The 22,050-nt window shown below is 42.1% G+C and overlaps 1 protein-coding gene and 1 pseudogene across 3 annotated transcripts in view; both read left to right on the plus strand.

The window, feature by feature from the left end:
* Positions 1 to 2,460: 2,460 nt before the first annotated feature.
* LOC120764972 (choline/ethanolaminephosphotransferase 1-like) lies at positions 2,461 to 3,510 on the plus strand (annotated as a pseudogene).
* An 8,133-nt stretch (positions 3,511 to 11,643) lies between these two features.
* Positions 11,644 to 22,050, plus strand: part of LOC120764849 (P2R1A-PPP2R2A-interacting phosphatase regulator 1-like) — a 113,507-nt gene continuing 103,100 nt past the window's right edge. For 2 of the 3 annotated variants that reach the window (XM_058423892.1, XM_058423891.1), the window contains exons 1-2: positions 11,644 to 11,792; positions 16,197 to 16,275. In XM_058423892.1, coding sequence (XP_058279875.1) covers positions 11,644 to 11,792; positions 16,197 to 16,275 — 228 coding nt within the window. The remainder of the gene's footprint in view (positions 11,793 to 16,196; positions 16,276 to 22,050) is intronic. The other variant, XM_058423893.1, reaches the window with a different exon arrangement.

Genomic DNA, 22,050 nt, shown 5'->3' on the forward strand with positions numbered 1-22,050 from the left:
CTTAGCCCGTGGGATGCCTTTTCCCTCTCTATCTGGGGAACATTTGTGTGTGGTGCCAGAGCCTCTGACCTGTACTGCAGAGATTTGGAGAATGTCCTCCCTGAGTTCTTTGTGATTCTCCTCTATCTTGTCTGCTAATTTCCTCATATGCATTTCCAGAGCTGCGATTCTTGCATGTGTTGGACCATGTACGGCATCTGCATATGCTTGGAGCTTCTTCGCCATATCAAGCACAGTCTCCTCTGTGTCATCCCTCTTCATTATTGCTAAAGCAGAAGAGTATTCTTGTGGCCCAAGTCGTACAAGTTTTCACCACATCACAGGTGTACATGGTACCAAGCCGGGGTTCCTAGTGTTTAGGTCATCTGAGAAGACAATCTCTGCCACTGCCATTTCTCTCAAGTGCTGAATCCCTTGTTCAATGGTTTTCCACTGCGTTTGCTGCATATAGAGATTGTCTGCACACAGATATCTTTGTGCCACACTTCCCAGGACCCGTTCCCAGAGACTGCAAGGACTAGCCTCCCTCATCATTTCTTGGTCGATAACTGGATCATGTGACAGGGATCCTAAATGCCTTGCTTCAGTGCCATCCAGCATTGTAGCCTCACCTGCAGCATCCCAAAGACGGACTAACCAACTAATTATAGATTCATCAGGTTGTCGAGTATAATCCTTTCTTAGGCCACAAAGGTCCTTCAGGGAAAAGGACTCAATAGTATCTCCTGATCGTGTAGCAGTTGGTCGGGCTCCTGATCTTGTAGCAGTTGGTTGGGCTTCCGATTTTGTATCAGTTGGTTCGGCTTCTGACTGTGTATCATCAGTTGGTTCGACTCCTGATTGGGTGTCAGGAGGCATTGAGGATCCTTCACCTGAATCATCGTCTACTGGTCGATTGGTTTTGTGCGTGTGCTTCTTTCCCTTCTTTACTGCAGCAACTGCCAGTGTCTTAGCCTCACTGTCTGGTTTAACTACAACCTGAGTAGCTGTGGGGTTGGCTGCAGCCTGAGTGACTGATTTATCTCCCTGCTCCCCTGCCTCTATCTGCTGCCCTACAATATTTAGCAGTGTGTGACTCATTCTAAAAAAGCTACAAACCATATAGAGGAAGCTCACCAGGTGAAATACCAGGAAGGTGGTGTCTTTAACATTCAGGAGACCCTGAACATTCTCCAAAAGTGATGTAACTGACTCAAAAGAGAAGAAGGAAAGGAGAGGTTGAAGAGCCTCATCCCCTACTCTTCCTCTAACAAACTGGGTGCAATTATTAATAAATCCCCAAAACATGCTGCTGGAACTAGGATGCAGGGTAGGACGAAAAAAACATAAACCGAACATACCTGGCACAAACTCCAGCACCTTTATAAGCTTCCTGTAAACCATAATCACCAAGCCCAGCAAAATAGCTATTCTAATTTGTGCATCCCTAGTGTAAAAGCTGTATGTTAGGGACAATATTGGAGCTATTTCTGGGTAAGAAAACAAACCTAGAGACCAGAAAGGTATTAAAACCTCAAAAAAGCCTAGGGAAGAGAAACACAGAAAAGACTCCATTCTAAGAGACATTAGGAATTCAAGAAGCAACATGGCTACTGACTGTTTAATCCCCACACAAAGGACAATCAAAAATGCAGTTAATAAGCAATACAACTTTTTTCCACTCTCTCAAGCCCCACAGTGGGCTCCAATAAAAGTATGTCCTGGTTTAGGGACAAATTTGGGAGAAAACCCCTGAATTGGATCCCTCTGGGAAGCAAACCCAAGTGGCCCCTCCCTCCAACCAGTCCGGTAAAAAACTTCTTTGGAGAAAAGTGGAAAAAACTATTTTACTAAACAAACAAAGTGCATACAAGTATAAAGAATGAATAATATGAAACAATAAAACCTCTTGTTCTGGAGTGAGATAGCAAATTGAGAAAGTTCTTGCCATGGGTGTAGCTCAGCTCTCTCTCAGTCTTTTATCAGTCCCAGTCCCTCCGGCGCTGCTGGAAAATGCTGAGGTCCAGGCCCCGGTGGGCCGCAGGTGCAAGCCCCCAGTGATCCCCTGGGTTTTCTGTCCAGAGCAGGTTTAAACAGTCCCAAGAAAAAGGAAAAAAACAGTCCAGGGAACTTCTCTGCCCTAGCTAGCTGAAACTAACTAAAAGCAAAAAAAATCTCTGTCCTGCAGTGTCTCCAAGCCTCCGCCGAACACCCTGTCCGGAGAAGAATGTGTAGGAGTCAGGCAGTTTTCTCAAAGCAAGCTCCAGGCTTCTCCTTGCTCTTAGAACCTGTCTTAAAGGCACAGAACTCAATATACAGCACAAACAAAACAGATGATTTGGGATATAAGCATCATAAAGTTACCCTAGGACAGATGGCAATCCTGTGTATGAGCAGCATGAATGGAAAATTTTGCAACAGGCAAAAAAAAAAAAAAATACAGTAAAAGAGCATGCCTTGAAATCTGAAACTGCTCAAGCAATGTTAGATTGTATTCATACTGCAGATATCAATTCTCCAGCCTGGATTGCCCCCAATCTGATCACCATCATCGGACTGGTAATAAATATATTTACAACTCTGTTATTAGTATTTTACTACTGAACAGCTTCAGAGCAGGCACCTCCCTGGACATTCATTGTTTGTGCCTGTGGCCTTTTCACCTACCAGTCCCTGGATGCTATAGATGGGAAACAAGCAAGAAGGACAAATAGCAGCACTCTGTTAAGAGAGCTTTTGATCATAGCTGTAATTCATTGTCCACAGTCTTTGTGGTTTTGGGAACTTGTATTGCTGTGCAGCTGAGCACCAACCCTGACTGGATGTTCTTTTGTTGTTTTGCTGCGACATTCATGTTTTACTGCGTGCACTGACACACCTATGTCTCAGGAATGCTGTGCTTTGGCATGATTGATGTGACTCACATACAAATCTTCACAATAATCATGCATTTACTGGCAGTGATTGGAGGACCACCGTTTCAGCAATCTCTAATTCCAAGACTGAATATTCAGGTGAAAATACTCTCAGCTCTTTGTACTGTGGCAGGAACCATATTCACCTGTGAAGAGTACACTAAAGTAGTTTGAACAGGAGAAGTTAGCAAAAATGGATCCACTTTAACAAGAACAAGTGTCCTCTCACCTTTTCTCCATATTGGCTCCATGATTGCCTTGGCTGCAATGATCTACAAGAAATCTGCTGTGCAGCACTTTGAGAGGCATCCCTGCCTCTACATCCTGACTTTTAGCTTTGTGTCTGCCAACATCACAAATAAACTAGTGGTTGCCCACATGACCAAGAGTGAAATGTATCTATATGACACAGCATTCATAAGCCCAGCCTTGCTGTTCCTTGACCAGCATTTTAACAGCTTTATTGATGAGTATATTGTCCTCTGGTTTGCCCTGATCCCGTCCCTGTTTGACCTGCTCCGATACTGTGTCAGTGTGTGCAACCAGAATTGCTGCCCACCTGCACATCCACGTATTCCGCATCAAGGGCTGCCCCATGCCCTCGAACCATCACTAGGGATGGGAGCTGCCACAGGGGAATGGAGAAGGAATTCGGTTTCTACAAGAATGGATAAAGACTTGTAAGAAACAAAGACTAAAAGCAGATGAGAACAAAGTAATTTATAATAATCTATGTTGTATAACTTTTCTTCTTTGTTATCAGTAACACTCCTTAACTAGTCTCCTGCCTGAGAGAGTGAATTCTGAGTTCACCCTAGTCAACTCTCCATGTAGTCAACTCTGTTGGTTCCAAGCCTGGGAAAGCATGCAGGAAACAAATGCTCTTTGTAATTACCTTGATTACTAATTTCTCTCTATATAGTGAATAGATCCCCACCTACTGGAGTTTCTAATGTAGTATAATTACAGCTGCAATCTGACTTGCTTTTAATTTTAATATTTCATCACCTCTTAGTGAAATACTTGTTTAGTGTCCACTTGAAATTTATTTTCTAAAGACTTGAGCTGGTACAAACCCAGAGATATCTTACTAAGTTGTGTGGCTGCAGCAGCTGCCAGGTGAGAGCCAAGCTGGGGTGGTTTTTGCTTGTGCATTGCTGACAAGGCGGTTTCACGCTAAACAGAGTCCTGTGAGCCAAGGGGTGTCCAGCATGCAAAATAGTGTGGTATCTTTGTAAATTAATTTTATTTTTTAAATAAACATTATCTAAGAAGACAAAAAAAAAAGGATATGGCAGGTCCGCATGGTAAGATGTTCTCGCATGTTGCGTGCCTTTTGCTCATGGTGTCAACAAGTGTTGCAGGATCTTCTCAACTAGCTCACCAATTTTCTAAGAGGACTAATGTATGGGTGACATTTGCCAACATGACTGGACAGGATTCTATTTGCCTCAGCCTGGCCAGTCCCCAAGACCCATTTAGGACTTGTTTGATAGGAACACCCCTTTGGAGCCCTCACAATTTTAAAGGTTATGTGAAAAATTAGACATTTCTGAATTTTACTGTGGCAAACAGCAGTGTGGTTGTCAGGTTTCAAAGCTGCCCAGGCTGATGGAGGCTGGCAGTGTAAAATTATAGAGCAACTTGATGATACGCTTACTTCACCACCTAAAGAATTAGACCTCCTTGGATGTATGAATGCCGACTCTACAAATAGAAGTGAGGGAGGTTGGGTGTCCTTTGAGTCCCCCACAGAGCAGAGTCTAAATATACATAGCCAGAAATGGGCTACCGTAAATTCAGCTTGACTATCTAGTGGCAGTGCACACCAACAACTTTATTCCAAATGTAATTTGACTTGCAAACCAGTGCGATGCCTTCCACCAGGAACATTTTTAATATGTGGGGACTGTGCTTGGAATGGAGTCCCAGCCAGCCCACATGGGGGCCTATGCTATTTAGGGAAGCTTGCCCTGTTTCACCCTAACATAACCGCATTGATGACTTTGACAAAAGTCACTCGGAGAAAACGTGCCATACATGAGTTGGACTGTACGGACATAAAAGATCCAAAATTCTGGTCCCAAGCTAGGACAGTGTTAACATCCATGTTTATACCAGGAGCAACAGCTGCTAGAGCAATGACCACATTAAAGCAGATGGCATGCTGGACCAAATCAGAATTAAATGTGACTAGCCAAATTTTAGATGAGCTATCAGCGGATGTTACCAGTGTTAATCATGCTGTTTTGCAAAACTGTGTTGCAATTGATTTTTGCTTTTAGCGCATAACCACGGGTGTGAAGAGTTTGAAGGAATGTATTGCATGAACCTGTCTGACCATTCTGGATCAATTCACAAAAAAATTGCAATTAATGAAGAAAAAATTACATGCTTTAAAAGAAAGTGATAATGTATTTAGAGATTAGTTAAGTAGCCTTGGGATTACAGGATAGCTGAAGTTTGTTATTAAACAAGTGTTTGTTATATTATTACTTATATTATTAGGATTATTAGTACCAAGTTGTGTAATGTCATGTATTAAGAATATGTTGCATAAGACAATATCTAATGCTTAGCTTGTGCAAAAGAAAAAGGGGGAACTGTAGAAGGATTTTTGGAGATAGACACAGAGAGGCCTTACAGTGATGGGAAAGTTCTGTTATTTTAGCACTGACAAGGACGAATAGTCTGGGAATGAGCCATTGGCCCCCCAACAAAGTGTAAACAGGTAACTGCAAAGGAATGCTTATGCAGATAACATTAGCCAATAGTATAGCCACTTGGGGCTCGTGGACACCAGGAAGTATCCAATAGCAAGTAGTAAAATGCTGCGTGAACAGCTTATGCACAAGAATGATATATGTATAAAAGAACCCTGTGTACCCTCAATAAATGAGCATTCGCCATTACTTCTGTGAAGAGCGTGACTGACTCTGGCTGCTCCCTGTGACATTCACCTTTACCCCGACAGGTCAGGCCATTGTGGAAAGGACCCACCAAAATCTCAAAAGGGTCCTCAGCCAACAACATCAGTCTCTAAAAATAGAAACACCCCAAATCCAGTTATCCAAAGCCCTGTTCATTCTGATTTTTTTAAATTGCACATGTGAAAATCTTAACCCACTGATTGTGTGCCATTTCAGAGAAAGCTGCCAACTGCAGCTGAAAGCAAAGCCTCCGGTAATGGTAAAGGATCCAGCAACCTGGGAAACAGAGGGTCCTCATGATCTGATCACTTGGGGTCATGGGTATGCCTACGTGTCCACTCCCTCAGGTCCCAAGTGGGTGCCTGCCAAGTGGGTGAAACCTTTCATCCCTAAAACTGCAAAGCCACCTGCAGAGGCTCCACAAGTGGTCAGCGCTGCCTGGAGAAGGAGAAAGCGCCGAACCCTCTCCTAATTACCCTTTTTCCCTTAACAGTGTTTTTCTGAACAATTTCCTTGCACTGGATGTCATTCTTTTATTTTTCAGCTTTAAAGGTACTCAAGATCCGAACTCTGAGCATCTCCCAGAGATTGAGCCTTCCTCCTCCACAGTTTGATAAGAAAGGGGGAGATGTTGCTGCGTATTATTTGGTTTCATATTGTATTTCATTTGTATATTGGGTTTTGTAATGGTTTCTTCTGTACCCCCCTGTTCCCCTGGAAAATGTAACATCCCAAAGTTTGTCCTTGCCCCTTTTCCCTGCCCATTCTCCCACACTGTCCCCTTCCTGGAATCTAATCCAACCCTATTCCACTCCTACCTTATCCCTGATTAGGTAGTGGCTTGTCCCTACCTTTAGCCCCTTCCCTGGATATAAGCCAGAGCAACATGTGGGATACGTCTCTTGGCTCGAGGACTGGGAAGGGGCTCCTGACCCAGGCTGGGGCAGGAACACAGAAGAAAGACTGAATAAAGCCTTGATTTACCTTCGAATCAAGTGCAAAACTTCCTTTGCCATCGACAGGGATTTGCTCTCTCTAAAGAAAAAGGTTCACAGCCACTCCTGGGTTTTTGGGACCCTGAGGAAAAATCCTCCCAACTGTGGTTTGTCTTTCAAGCTAGCCAGAGCAGAAATGGAGCCGGGGCTCCGAGAGAGAGAGACAAGCCACATTAGGGCCTGGATTGAGAGGTGTCGGGCGACTGAAGAGATGCGGTCCTCATGGTTTGCATCATGAAGCCAATTTTATTGAACACACTGCTGGTTTGTATACCTTTAAAGCATAACAATCATATCTGTTTCTTAGTAACATTGCTTAACTATGGGCTACTACGGTCTTGTACAGGCCTGTGCTGTCTTGCATACATACATACACCCTAATCTTTTCCTTCTTCAGGGTCTTGCCTCGACTTGCCAGGGCTTGTAACCCTCTAGCACATCTACTTCTGTAATGAGTTCAGCAGTACATTGAGTCCTGCTTCTAAGCTGTATTCCCACATTTCCCCCTTCTCTTTTCACCATTAAGATCTTTTTTGTGGACTTTTCGATCAGTCTCTAAACACATTACAAAACACATGGCAAACAAGTCATCATAAGCAGCAATATGGCTAAAACATAAATTCTTGTTTTAACTAAATGCTTAACTAGTAAGTCCTTATCTCCTAAGTATTTGTTTAATCTAATCACTATAATTTACAGTCTTTAATTTGGTAGCATTCTCTTGAAGGGCCTATATGCTAGCATGAATAGATTGAAAGTGGTCAGATAGGTTCATGTAACACAAGCCTTTCAAGTCTTTACAGCTATGTCTTGGCAGTCCTAGTTCATTCTTGTCTTGGTCATGAGGGCTGATTGACAATTAGGTAATTTTTCTTTTTTCTGGGCCTCATTGTCTTGGAGGCGATTGATGTTTGTCTAAACAAGCAGGTAACTACTTTGGACCTGTTGGTGATAAAACACATGCATACTTTCTCTCTAGGTTAATAAATTAGCTAGGCCTTATCATTATACACTCAATTAAAGATCTTTACATAAAAAAAATTTTTTAATTGCCTCTGCACATGTAAATCTTTAAAGCAGTATCGCTGTGCTAGGGATCAAATTTGATTTGATTTGCTTTCAAAATTTTTGGTGTAAATATTAATGTAAATGTTCTTAAAGAGCTATACTCACTCTTTTGCTTTTTAATAATATGTATGTGTCTCGTTATGAACATGAAGGCAACATAAAAAGCAAAACAATATGTGACAAAACAAACTTACACTAAGCAAAAATAAACTAAATAATATATGCAATTAGTAGTATATGAAAAATAAAATGGTGATTTAAAACAATGCATTATCAATTTCTTAAGTACTATACCATTACCAAGAGTCTGCAATATCTAGTAAGCTTCATTTTAGAGTGAGGGCTTGGAGAACCATTCCTGGGTAGAGGTTTCCAAGTTTACTTCAAAAGGAGGTTTAGCCATTATGGGTCCAAATTTGGCAAGTCAAAATGACCTGAGTACAGTTTTGGTGCAAAAGACACTTGGGTTTATTGGCCTACTTCTCAATCAGCTAAGGCTAGGACTTGGCCATGGCCCAGGCCTTAACTGGAAGAGTTTCCCTAATATATTCTAAAAGCCTTTTAGTAATAGTAGTTAGGAAAGTTTCTTAAAATAATACGTCTTGTAAATAGCTATACAACAGTATGTGAAGGTTTGTAAAGCAGTCAGCTTTGTAATTTATCTTTAGCTAAGTAGTAATAAAGCAAAAAAAGGGCATTTAACAGCTAACAACTAATAACAATTATAATATGGAATTGTTACTTATTCTTCAGTGAAACCTATCAAAAATAAAACAGTAAAAAATATTCTTATGTCTATACTAAAATAGTTGTATCTCATAATTTAAATAAGCAAACTTTAACAAAAAATCATTTAAGCTTTATGTCATCCATTTGTATAGCAAAAAATTATATCTTATAATTTAAACAAATATATTTCAAGAAAACTTAAAATCAACTTTACTAAAACTTAACTTCAATAAAACATAACAGAAAATACACTTTAAAAAACTTAAAGTTAGCATTATTAAGACTAAACAAAAATTGATTTTAACAAAAATTAATTTATTTAAGCTCTATCGTTACAAAAAAGTTACTAAAAATTTGTCATACAACAGTTAAACATCAAGATAAAAACATACAGGTAAACAATTGTACCAAAATAGTAGCAACATAAATTTATCAGAGGGATTAAACTGCTACATCTTTTTTTTTAATTATCGATACAATAAATTTGATTTGGCCTAATAAAAGTAATGGGGTATAAATATTGAAGGCTAAAACAATGAAAATTTTAGTTATATAATAGTGCCATAAGTTTTACACAAGTAACTTGGTTAGGTTAGTGGGTTTGTAAAACTGACGCTTGCATATAAACAAAGTTGGGGGTTTAAATTATTCTAAAAAATAAGCTATTATTTATTGTATTTGTGTTCCATCAATATGCTTAAACTGTTTCAATATCAAGTCTAATTTTAATTTAAATGTGGCAAGTAAAATAATTATACTTAAATCACTAAATAGCTATACCAAAAAATTCACAATAAAATTACCTTGTTAAAACTATGGAGTAAAAATCAAACAACTGGTAAAGCTGACAGTGGAGTTTCATGTGCTTATTATAGCTAAGTCTCAAATAACTACTACAAATAAGGTTCAAAGTTTGTCTTGAATGTAAGCAAAAAAATGTTAAATTTATGATTTAGCCAATTACTCCCAGTGAATCATGCAGTCTTGCTATGTTACCAATATGTAGGAAAACACCACATCCACACAAACACCTTTGAATTTTTCTAGTGACAATCTTGTTAAAAATCATAAATCACAGGTTAAACTTTAACAGAGTTTCAGTCAGTATGTAGTGTCAGTTGGTATTTTGATATGCTATAGCCAGGCGGAGGGGCCGCTCCCCCTGCAGCAGCAGCAGTGACAGCCGCGGCTCCTGACAGGCATCATGGCAGGGGGCAAAGATCTGGTTCTTTTTCTGGGTCAGCAGCTCCAGGGTCAAAGGGGTACTCTCCATCACTGTCACTGTTGGGCAGTAGCCAGCAGCGAATGCCCCTACGGATTGCGAGGAGCCCCTCTCCCTCTCACTTGCAAGAGGGAGGGCATTGGGCTGTGTAGAGAGGGAATGCAGTCTTTCCAGATTGTAAAGAACTTTGAGGCTCCGCCACAAAAGGAAAGGAAGGAGGCATCCCCTTTATCTTTGACATGGGAGTTTTCTTGGGTTTTCAGGACCTCAAAAATTACTCGCCAGGAGAGGAGCATTTCTGCAACCGTTTTGTTCCCCTCTGTTGCACAATCCCACAGTTTTACTCCCACCTTGTCCCACAAATCTGTCGTAAAGATTGTGGACTCGGTAACTCCCAGTAGCTTAACTGTTGTCCATCTCAATAGAGCTTTTAAGTCGTGTGAAGGCAAGGATTTGCCATGCTGTTGTAACAGCTTGGTCATAAATTCAAAAATGTATCTTTCCTGAGCAGATATCCCCTGCCCCATCGTCCCCTGCAGCTCACCTTTCCAGAGGGATTTAGTCGTCGCTGGCCAGCTTCCTCCTTCCTTTCAGGGTCACTTAGTCCTGCAGGGCTCACCGACAGCCGCTCAGCTAGGCGGACATCACTATCCTCACAGAGGACACCAATTGTTGGGCGATTGAAGAGACAGGGTCCCCATGGTTTGCATCATGAAGCCAATTTTATTGAACACACTGCTGGTTTGTATACCTTTAAAGCATAACAATCATATCTGTTTCTTAGTAACATTGCTTAACTATGGGCTACTACGGACTTGTACAGGCCTGTGATGTCATGCATACATACATACACCCTAATCTTTTCCTTCTTCAGGGTCTTGCCTTGACTTGCCAGGGCTTGTAACCCTCTAACACATCTACTTCTGGAATGAGTTCAGCAGTACATTGAGTCCTGCTTCTAAGCTGTATTCCCACAGACAGGACAAGGGAGAATGGCTTCAAATCAAAAGCGAGTGGGTTTAGATTGGATATTAGGAGGAAATTCTCCCCTGTGAGGGTGATGAGGCCCTGGCACAGGGTGCCCAGAGAAGCTGTGGCTACCCCACCCCTGGAAGTGTCCAAGGCCAGGTTGGACAGGGCTTGGAGCAACCTGGGATAGTAGATGTCCCTGCCCATGGCAGGGGGATGGATCAAAATGGTTTTTAAGGTCCCTTTCAATCCAAACCATTCCATGGTTAATGCCCTGTTAAGGCAAACCAGATTCCCCACTTCTTCCCAAGAGTTAGAAGCCTTAGCACTGTCCACCAGCCAGTGTGGCACTGACCTCTTCTGGATATAAGCTAGGGCCACATGTAGCTATTAAAGAATTTTGAAAACGTTTGGTTTTATTCTTTATTCCTGGAGCTGTCTGGGCCTGCACAGAACCATCCACTGGTATTTCTGCAAGCGACAACAGCTCGGTATGAACTCTGGCGATATTTTCGCTATTTAGCGATTAGCACTGTGTCTCTTGGCGAGAGAGCTCTGGAGAACGAACACACTCCGGACACCTCAAACCTGCCAGAGCTGTGCCCGAGCGGCCGCAGCCGGAGCGCTGCGCCTGCGCCCTGCGGCCGGGCCCGCCTGCGCTGGGGCCGGGAGGGGAGAGTGGCCCGGGGCCCGCGGGAGCTGCGGGGATCAGCGGGAACAGCGGGCACAGGGGGCACCGACCGCCCTCGGAGCCCCAGGATACGGCTTCGCTGATGCGGCAGACCCCCCGCCCGCGGGCTCGGCAGGGCCGAGGCAGCTGCGGCCTGAGGCCGCGGATGGGCGGAGCGGGAGGAGCCGGAGCTGCCGCGATGGCTCAGGAGAAGATGGAGCTGGACCTGGAGCTGCCGCCGGGGAGCGCCACGGCCCCGGGCGACGGCAGCCGCCTGAGGCGGTCGAACAGCGCCCCGCTCATCCACGGGCTCAGGTGAGGGACCCGGGGGGCTCCCGGCCCGGGCCCGGCCGTGCGGGGGCTCTGGGGATGCTTCGCGGCGCCGCGGGGAAAAGTGGGTTCCTGAGCGCTGTCCCGGGCTGGGAGGGATTTAGGGAACATATCAACGTGTGGAGGGGTGCGAGGAAGCCCGGGAAGACGGGCTTTGGTTTTACTGAAACGCTTTGTTTTCACCAAGGTCTGCTGTGTTTCAGGAAAACGCTGTCCGCAACGTCAAAGTTGTGGCTGTTCTTATACATCGAATAACAATCGCGATGATTTCTGTAATGGATCAAGTCTGAACAAAATAAATCACTGCTATGTGTATGATTACAACAGTAAATGCTTTTGGAACAATCAGGCAAATTCAGTCAGGAGGGTAGTTTCACGGGACCTTGATGTAAGTTTTACATTTGGTGTAAAACAGTGTGTCAGGTGGCCAGGAATTTTCCTGGATACTAATTTTTGTAGTATGCATTACTGGGAGAAATACAATGTGTTGTGTAGACAGTTGTGCTTGGATGTTGCCACCAGCCTGTGGTAGGTCTGTTTGCAGGAGGGTTGGGTGTTTGCCAGGTCTGGCTCTCTACAGCTGACAGGACAGAAAGTGGCAGTGGCAGGCAAGGGGCAGGTGAAAGCTTTCAGACAGGTGGGGTTTCTTGTACAGTTTTATTTGGGTAAGTTTATGTCTTGGTTTGAAAGACAGGTATCTGCTAAGGAGGGGCAGGGCCTCTCTAGGAATGGGGAATTCCAATCCCCTCCCTCCAAGTTATTATAATTTAGAAAATTAAAGGGGCTTTTCAGGCAGAGGTATGGGGAAAGGAATAACAGGTCTTTACTAGTAAGTATAACAAGACAAACAAACAACAACAACTACAGCATTAATAATAAACAGAACCAGGAACCTGGAGGGGCTTTGTTTCACAAAGCCTGGGGCAGTCTGATCTCTTGGGACTCCAAGAGCACCAAGCTGGAACGGCAGAAAGTCCCGGGCTGGTGGCTGGGACGGCAGGATGTCCCCGGCAGGCAGAGGGGATGTTCCTGGAGGCAGGGGGGTGCAGGGCTACAGTGTAGCAAAAAGAGCAGTGCTGAAGAAGCCACGACGGCCAGACAGGGCTGGCCCAGCTCTAGCAGGGCAGGCAAAGGAGCTCAGAATTCCTGGGCACACGAGCAGATGATGGTAGATTTTCCCAGGACCAGGTTTTCTGTTGACAGTGGACTTCTCCCACAGCAAGCAGCAGCCCAACTGTCCTCTCCGATGCCCAGAGCAAGACCCCCCAGCTCCCCCAGCCCTGTCCTTTTTCTGCCCCAAAACTCTGTGATCTTCCCCCTCCTGACTTTCAGCCACCTCCTTTGTGTTGGTCAAGCACCATCTAAGCGCCAGTACTTAGTCTCTTAGCAACTTATGGGGAAAAATCCTATAAGAAAAAAAAAGGAACAAACCTAACCCCCAACAGTTTATAACCCAAAGGGCTGTTTCTTGTCTCCTCTTCACTGTTGAGAAGTTGTGAGATTCCCCATCTGCTACATGGTGTGGCTTCCATCCAACTGTAAGGTGGTCCATGTGCTACTGTTAGTGGTGTGTCTGCATTTTGGGAGAGCATATTGACAATAAGTTTCATAAACTGTAGTATATTATGTTGTAATAGACTATGAACATGAAGAAAAGTTCCAATAGGAATTTATTACATTACAGCAGGCAAAGCAAAGGCAAATACAGTGCTGGACGGCAGGGGAGTCTCGCTCCACCAACTGCCGTAAATTGGCAGGTTTTTCAGTCTTGCTTTTATCTTGCTTCTTTCCTCCGATGATGTATGTGTGACGTGTTGCTAGGAGGGTCTCTTTCTGTCCCTCGGTGGTCGCAGAGATGAAGGCTGTAGTTGTAAGCTGGAATTCCTGAAACTTAAAGCTGATTAAGCAAGTAGAGAAGGAATGGGCAAGGGTCTGTTTGCCTATAAGCTTAGATAGTGACATAGTAACTTCCTGTTATCTTGAGTTATTTGATCTCCAGTGAACAAAAAATAGTTAATGTTTATCACAACCTGATAAGTAGTTCCTGGTGGATTGATTTTTTTCCCTTTTTCTGTAAGGAACTGGAGATCAAGTGATGAACAAAACTCTCATACCTCTTTTACCAAAATTGTTAACAGTGTCTGACAGTTCAGATGAAATACTACTTCTTGCCTATTCCATCGTGATTTAATGTTAAGTGAATGTAATTTTGGTTCTTTTACATAATCACAATGAAACAACTCCCATTTAATATTTTGATGCAGTATGGAGGGGTTGTGTATGGCCGCTCTCCTCTGGGAGGTTTCTGAGCAGGTAAACTAATTGTGTAACTGAGACAAGATGTTTTCATAATGTCAGCCTTTTGTAAATTGTAAATTGTAAGACCCTCGACTCTTAAAAAAAACCCCAAACAAATTATTTAGTTCAGGGTTTGGGCAGATAGAAGGATGAGCCTGAGCTCTTTCCTTGACACTGTGCATACACTATGAGTTAGGTGTTCATACAAATAAAACTGAAATGCCATTGTACTAATCTGAGGTGGCTGCAGTGGTTTGCCTGTTAGTTTGGAATTTTCCACCAGAATACTGTTTTTGCAAGATCACAGCTCTTGGCAAGAAACTTCAGTTTTTCCCAGAATGGCTTTGTTGGATAAACTGAAACAAAAGCTCTTGCTCTTACACAGCTTGCTTTTTCTCCTCTGCCTCCTGTTTTGACTTCTTCATTTTTTAGTAAGGGACTTGGAAAATGAGTTGCTGTAGATCCAGAGAACAGTTATAAGTGGAATGTTTTAGGTCACAAAAGTTACCTTTCACAGAACTTTTAACTCTTTTTTTGTGCCAAAAAAAAATATTTTTAATGGGAACTGTAGTTTTCTGTGAAAAGTCTGAGATCTGACCAGTTCTGGTGTTTTTGCAAGGGAAATTAAAGATAGCATTATTTGTAGGTATTTTTTCTCTCCCTCTCTGCTAGTTAACATTGAGTATTGGACTCAGGCTATGGTAATGTGGGACAGGATTGTTCCAACCTGTTTTCTTGACTCAGACCCTAGATTTCAGGATATGCTGTTTGTCTTGTGTTTGCATGCCAACCAGTACACTTACACTGAAAAGAATTGTGGCTGTTGGCCTCAGCCAAAACTCATCTCTAAACATCATGTCATGGATCCCTTCAATTTCTCCTCTTCCACCTCTGTCAAATGGCAGCTGTTTGATCTCTCCTGGGCGTGAGCTGAGTGAAACTTCTTGGAAAATATTAAATGTCTGGTCCTATGTACTTGACATTTTGGAGGAGAATCTATGCATTTTTTCTTGGCAGAAAGTACAGTGCTGCCAGTTGCTGTTGGCTTTTATTTCACAGTATAAGCTTTATTTGTTTTTTTATTTACAGCTACATAAAAGCTGTCTAAATCTTATGTGTCTAACTGGTGTGTTTTAAACTAGAGGATTCTGACAATGGTGTGTAATGAAAGTGCAGTAGGATTATCAGTACTTACAGCAAGGTAGTGCTGCTGGTCAGGTTAGTTTTCAAGAAATTGTATTTGTGGGGGGCTTTATTCATCCCAGGTTAGCAGCAGAAACAAAAAAGATATAATGTGAATTTTTGTAATTTGAATCTAATTACATTCTTACATTTGGATTTGTTCACCTGTGCAGTTCCTCTCTGATTTTTGAGCATGAGGATTATAGGGTTGTGGCTCAACATTTTTTTTCTAGCGACCATAAAATTTAGTTTATTTCTGCAGTCACATTCATTAAGTGCTGATCATTGGCTGTTGAAACACTGGTGATGACCAGTAAAACTTGCTTTAGGAATCAGTAGAACTAAAATTGCCTTGAGAAAGAAGTTAATTTTGTGTCAAATAAATAATCTTATACCATTTCAATGGATACGCTGCTGTGGGGCCTTAAAAACTGGCTTTACTGTAAGTTTAATTTAACATTTCCTGGAAAAATGTTCAGAAGATGTTAAATGTCTGTAGTGATAAGATTTATCAAGATGCTGTATTTTTAAATTCTGTTTTATCTGTGGGATCAAAGCTGGTTTCAGTTACTGCTTACAAGCCATTAATACATTTTTTCTGTTGAGTGACATTTGAAGTAATATACAAGCAGCAGCCATTCCAAACATAATAAATCCCCACAGTCTAAAAAATTCTTCAATTATTCTGAAGACACAAAATGATTAATTGAAATAGCTGGGAATTGGAGGATGAACGAGTTGATTTGCACTCTCTGCCAACAAGCTAAAAGAGTTCTTACCTACCTGTCTCTGGAGTGCTTTGTCTCAACAGGAGAGCTGTCACAGCATTTGAAACTGAGCTGGTATGAAGAGGTGCTTTTTGCTAGGAAGGAAATGGCTTTTGCGTTTGACTAGTGTTTCTTTTTGCAGCGATAACTCCCAGGTGTTCCAGGCCAGCATCCTGCGCACCCGCAGGAACAGCACCACGGTCGTGAATTGGCAAAGCCTGGTAAGAAAACTCCTACACCAACCCCAACAGGTGCCAAGCAGAAGTGTGCAAACAGGAATAAACAAAATTTGATTGCAGTCTGTGAAACTAATACCACATTGCTTTCAGAAACAAGGCTCTAGACCATGACATTAATATGCTGTAGCTATAATGAAATGTTACTTATAGATCATTTGGCTTGGAGAATGCTTGTATTTCATTGTAATCATAACTTTGCTTGTAAAATAGATGTTCCAAGATGGAGTAGGAAAGGTAGCTTGCTAAGAAAACTAATTATATAACTGTACTGTTAACAGTAATCAATGTCTTAAATGATTTCTGATGCTTAAGAAAAAAAGTGCAGACAAATACTTCAGCAAAGGTTGCATCTGTAACAGAACCAGAATAGTTATATACAAGAAAGATTGGTGGAAAAGCCTTTCTCCTGCTGGGATGAAAAAACTGAAAGAAAGTGTTATGGTCAAGATTTCTTAAGTCTCTTTCTTCATATTTTTAGGGCGGCAGCTTAGTGTAAATCTTTGTGCTTGTGGTCAGGCAAGAGGAGAAAAAAAAAAGGCGAAAGCTCAGTTTATTGTGTTTACTCCTGAATATCCTCAGTTGTTGGGCTAAAAAGATGCTAATTCAGGGTGCCTTGCCCAGAACTTGCTGGGAAGCAGGAGCTAATTCACTGATGGCCTGCTCTTCTGCCTGCTCCTCATAAATGTTGCAGTTTCCTGGACTTAACCAGTGTTTCCATCTTCATGGGATGATGTTCCTAACCCTTCCCCTCACACTAGTGTCATTAAAATGTCCTTCTTCTTCACTCCCAGCTGACCAGTTGCTGACAAAACACATGAAATTTTACTTAGGCTAAAAATCAAGTTCCCCACTGACTGCTAGATCAGTGCCTTGTCTGCTTTCAAATGCTCCTTTGAGTTATGATCTGGGTTATGGTTCTGTTGAATATGGCAGGGAGGATGGAATCGGAAAGGAGCTTAGAGATTTTCATCCTTCTGTGGTCTTAAACCAGGGTCATCCACAGATAAATGATTTTGTGATAGAATTAAACTTTCAGCATCAAGGACCCTAAGCAACCTTCCCTGGTATTCTTCCTATAGCAAGGAAGTACATTTAGCTTTATGATGTTAGAGATATTCTAAGGAGCTAGATCACATCTACTTTTGTAAATTAAATTTTACATAAGAAAGTGATAAAGTGTATTTCAAAACCCACTTCTTTGTATTTAAGAAAACTAATCCAAGTTTTACTGCAGTGTAAACTATAAGAGGGTTAAAAGATTCAGTACCCATCTGAAACTTCTTTATTACAAGTATTACAAGTACAGCTTAAATTTTATGTTTTGTTAAACTTTGTGGAAAAAAAAGTTGATTAGTGTTTGTCTAATCTGAGTGGTGTTCGCTGTCAGGAATAACGGGAGTTGCTAAAATCTCTGGTAACTGAAGGTCATACACCATCAACTCCATCTTCAGTGCTGTCCCAGTTGCTCAGCTGAACTCCACAATTTATTTTTGGAGTAGCTTCTCTAAGTCTCAGACTTTGTCCGGTTTATAATGATCACTGCAAGGGCAGTGGTGCCATTTGGGATGGGGCTTGATCTGCAGTTTTCTGACACTACATGTAATTGCCAAGGAAGGTTTAACCAGGTTCAGTATCTGCAGTTTTTTTTCTTCCAGGAGATACAAGTGAGTAAATGTTTTGGTGTTTTTTTGCTTTGTTTTGCATGGCTGGGGTTTTTGTTTTTGTAATGGTTTTAATTTAATAAAACTGGGCAGAAACACTAATTAATGTAGTGGTTTTATATTTGCTAAATTTTGGTTGCTAAATTTAGTGCAGTGATTTTAGTGTTTATTCTCTTCTCGTGGGAGAAAGATTAGGAGAAAAGTAAAGCAGGCTTAAACTTAAAAATAAACAAATAGTTTTATTAACACACGCTAAAAGAACGGAAAAGAAAAAAAAGTTGGGAAAAGAAAACCAAAAATAAAACAGAATGAAACTTCAAAAACACTCTTCTCTCCCCCTACACTGTTCACTTTCTTACAAAACAACATAGCAAGACACAACTTGTGATTTTCGTTCAGTTTTACCATTTAAATATAATCTTTCATTACTTTGGGAGAAGAGTCTCTCTAGAGTCTCATGGAGACACTCACCACAAGACAAAATAGTCTAGTGGCTCCCAATGTCACAAATCTGCAACCGCCTGGAGTTTTTGCAGATTGTGCTGTTTTATCCATTAGCAGCCTTTCCCTTAGCTACTTATGGGCCTCTCAGTGTATCTGGGGTATCGTTTAAGAATGCTTCCTCTAGTCTAAAATCATCTTTGTCTCAAAGGCTGAGACCTCCTTTTAACCCAGGAGCAAGGGCTTTAAAGTTCTCAATTAAATCTCAATCACATCAGTCCCCAATTTTGATTAGAATTAGCATTCCCGCAACAACATTAAGATGCTACAAAGAACAGTCCATTTCTCCATAGTTTACTCCAGTGAAGCCTGGTTAAAAATGTCTACTTCTTCAATCCTGTAATAAATGCGATAGACCAAATTCAATAAATCAAATTTTAGAATTTATTTTGAGACAAAATAGCAGTCTCCGATAGCTACAATTAAAAGGTCAGCGTCGAACTCCAGGGTTTCGGCACTGGGTGAACACGGTAACACACTCTGTCAGTATGTCACCCCCCAAGTTCACATTTCTGGTCTGAAGCTGTCTCTTTTTATACACTGGATCGCTGAGAGAAAATCGGGACCCCGAGATTCCCTCTTCCGAGGCAGCCTCATTAGATATTCATGTTCGGGTTCTGGTGCGGTTGAATGGATTTGCTCTGGAAAACAATGTCCTTGATGGCTGTGTCCAGGTGCTGTGTAGAGATGTTAATGTCGGGAGGGGACGGATGAGATATCGATCTGATGTAATCATTCGGTTCTCCGGGTTCTCCATCTCCCTTTTCCGTTGTCTTTGTTCTCTTTTTAACGATTCCTGGCAGAGGTTTTCTCGTGTCCCTTTTCATGTAATTCTTGGCATACTTTTCTCATGTCCCTCCCTTGCAATCTCTAGCAAAGGAATTCCTCATGTCCCCCGTCGTGCTGTCTCAGTCCCAGTTAACCCATGGTATACACGATTAGAAATGAACTTACATCTTACAGAGAATGAATTACATATTATAACATTTAACACGAATTAACTTTAGGACATATATCACAATCCCCCCCCTTCTATCTTAACCTATTTAATTCGTGTTTCGGTTATAGTCTTTTTTTTCTTTTTATGATAAAAAAGCCTCTTAACCAACTATTTTAACAACCTCGTACATTATTCCGTCTGCATCCTTTCCTCCGATTTACTCTAATAAGTTTTTTTCACATTTCCCTCCTGTATTCGAGCTTCGAACCTCTCAAGTACCTCAGCGGCCCGGCTCTTTCTCTCATTTAGCTTCATGATTTTTGGTACTGCGTTATTTTTATTTAGTCCCCCTGAAGCCAATTCGGGATCCATGGGTAATGATGCGATCTGCATCTCTTGAACTACCGTGTGAATCAGTTGGATAAAACAAGGTATCAAACATGGTAAGAAGATTAACCCCGCCACCGAGCATCAAATGAAAAATCCCACTTTCTTCCACCAATCTCCTGCCCCAAATAATTGGTCCCACCAGGAAGCCTGAAGTATCGAGTTCCATTTTTGAATTGGTACATGAGCCACTTTCTTAATCTCGGCTGCTAAACCCCTAATTGTTTCCCCATAGTCATTAATTTCTATGCAGCATTCAGATTCATTGAATTTTCCACACACACCTCCTTCCTCTGCTAACAGGTAATCCAGGGCAATTCTGTTCTGGTACACAAAAGCCCTCATCTGCGAATGTTGCCGAGCTAAGAGCTCTAATGCATCTGAGGTGTGATTAGAGACTATTTCTACCACGGCCTGCAATTGAATTAGTCGATTTAGTAAATAGACCGGAGTTCGGTAACTCTAGCTTCCATCTTGGGCCCAGGTAGCAGGGCCATAGTATTCTATTATACATTCTGCAGGCCATTCCTCATTTCCCCATTTCTGGTTTCCACCTGCCTGCGGAAGTTCTCTTTTTGTTTCTCGTCTTTTTCGGCTGAGGGTCTCATACAATGGGGCTCTCAGCAAGTTACTGCCTGATCTGGGTAAAGTGAAAAAGGAGGGTCTAATCATCCCAAGGGTGCAGGACCCTTTCCATTTCCGGGGTAATTCGCTATAAGCCTTTTTCCCGCAAACCCAGTAAATTCTATTCAGGGATCTCCACTTAATATCTGCATTTTCTGGTTTCTCCCAAAACTCCTTTAAGTCAGTTAAGGAACGGTAGGGGTTAGCACCAGTTAACTCATGCTAACACAATTCAATTTCACTGACCCAATTACACCCTTTTTCCCTTTCCTTGCTCCAGTACCCCTTCAGTGGTTCAGGCTGCCACACTTTAGTTTTGTTATTAGAGTTTACGGTTAATGTGGATAGGCAGGGGGTGTATCCTACTAATTCCGTATATGCGTTACCTTCTCTGCTAATGCAGGTTGTCCCTATTATTCTCTCATCCAAGGTCCACCCCTCGGGTCGGGACATTGTTTTCAGGATTTTGCTATCCCATTGTAGGAGTTGCTCAGGTGCTAAACTTTCCCCCTTCCAGGGCTATCGTTCAGCTGACTTCAGTCCCCTACAAATCCAACAGTTAGACAGTCCTAATTCAGTGGCAATCTCCTGTATCAAATCTACAAAGAGGTTCATGCTAGGGGCAGGCAAGCTCCAATCACTAGATTGTTTCTCTAACTGTTCATATTGTTCGCTAAGTGACCTCATTCTCTCTTGCTCCATCTTTTTCCTTTTTGTTTCTAATTCTTGCCTCCTTAGCTCTTGGGCTACCTTCTGTATTTTATTTTCTGGGTCCATTCCGTCCTCATCCTTAGAGAAACAGAAGATCTTATCTAATTTTAAGCAGACTCTTTCATCGTTTTCGCTTAATAGATCTAGGATGATGGGTTCGTTTTTCAATGAAGCTGTTTGGAATTTTTCATTCTGTCCCACCCAATATGTTTTCCCGTTGAGGGTGCACATTTCTAATTTATTTTTATCGTAGCACAATTTGTTTACTCGTAAATATGCTACAAAGGTAGACTCTCTTTTGCCCCCAACCCACACAGTTTTATTACAGTTTCTGCATACCGGTATTATGGGCAGGTTACTCAGCTCTCTCCTTTTTCTAGGCATTGCCATCGGGTTATCATATATGGCTTTCCCTTTCTTTTCATTCATTTGGAGCCTACTGTCGTTGTATTTACAATTTCCCCCCTTTGGCCTCTCTGGACAGTCAAAACGTACCCTGGGTCTTCTATTTTGGCCCCAGGTAGGCTCTGGCTGAGTCTCCTGTGGGTCTATTTCTTTCCCTATTCCTTCTTTAGGGTTGGGGAGGCCACTCATGAGGTACATGGCTAGACTCAGGATTCCCAGGGTTGCCCATAGGTGTATCCCTCTGCCTTTGCCTCTGCCTACCGGGTTGCAACCAGCGGCGAGGTAAGCCATCTTCTCGGCAGCAAGGATATTCTTCCAGGCCCCCGTGGGTGCTCCTTTGAGCATACCGCCTTTTGTACTGTTCCCACTTGGCCACTTTTATCTGATCAGTTAAGCAGGGTACTTTTACTGTCTTTCTGCCCTTAATTACTAGTGGTTCCGCCTTCTTATTCAATTTTCCCCTTATCCCGTTTGTGAAGAAATGGAACCGCTCTAAAGAATCCAATTCAACAATGCCCACTACCGTGG

This window comes from Hirundo rustica, chromosome W, assembly GCF_015227805.2.
Source record: "Hirundo rustica isolate bHirRus1 chromosome W, bHirRus1.pri.v3, whole genome shotgun sequence".
Lineage (NCBI taxonomy): Eukaryota > Metazoa > Chordata > Aves > Passeriformes > Hirundinidae > Hirundo > Hirundo rustica.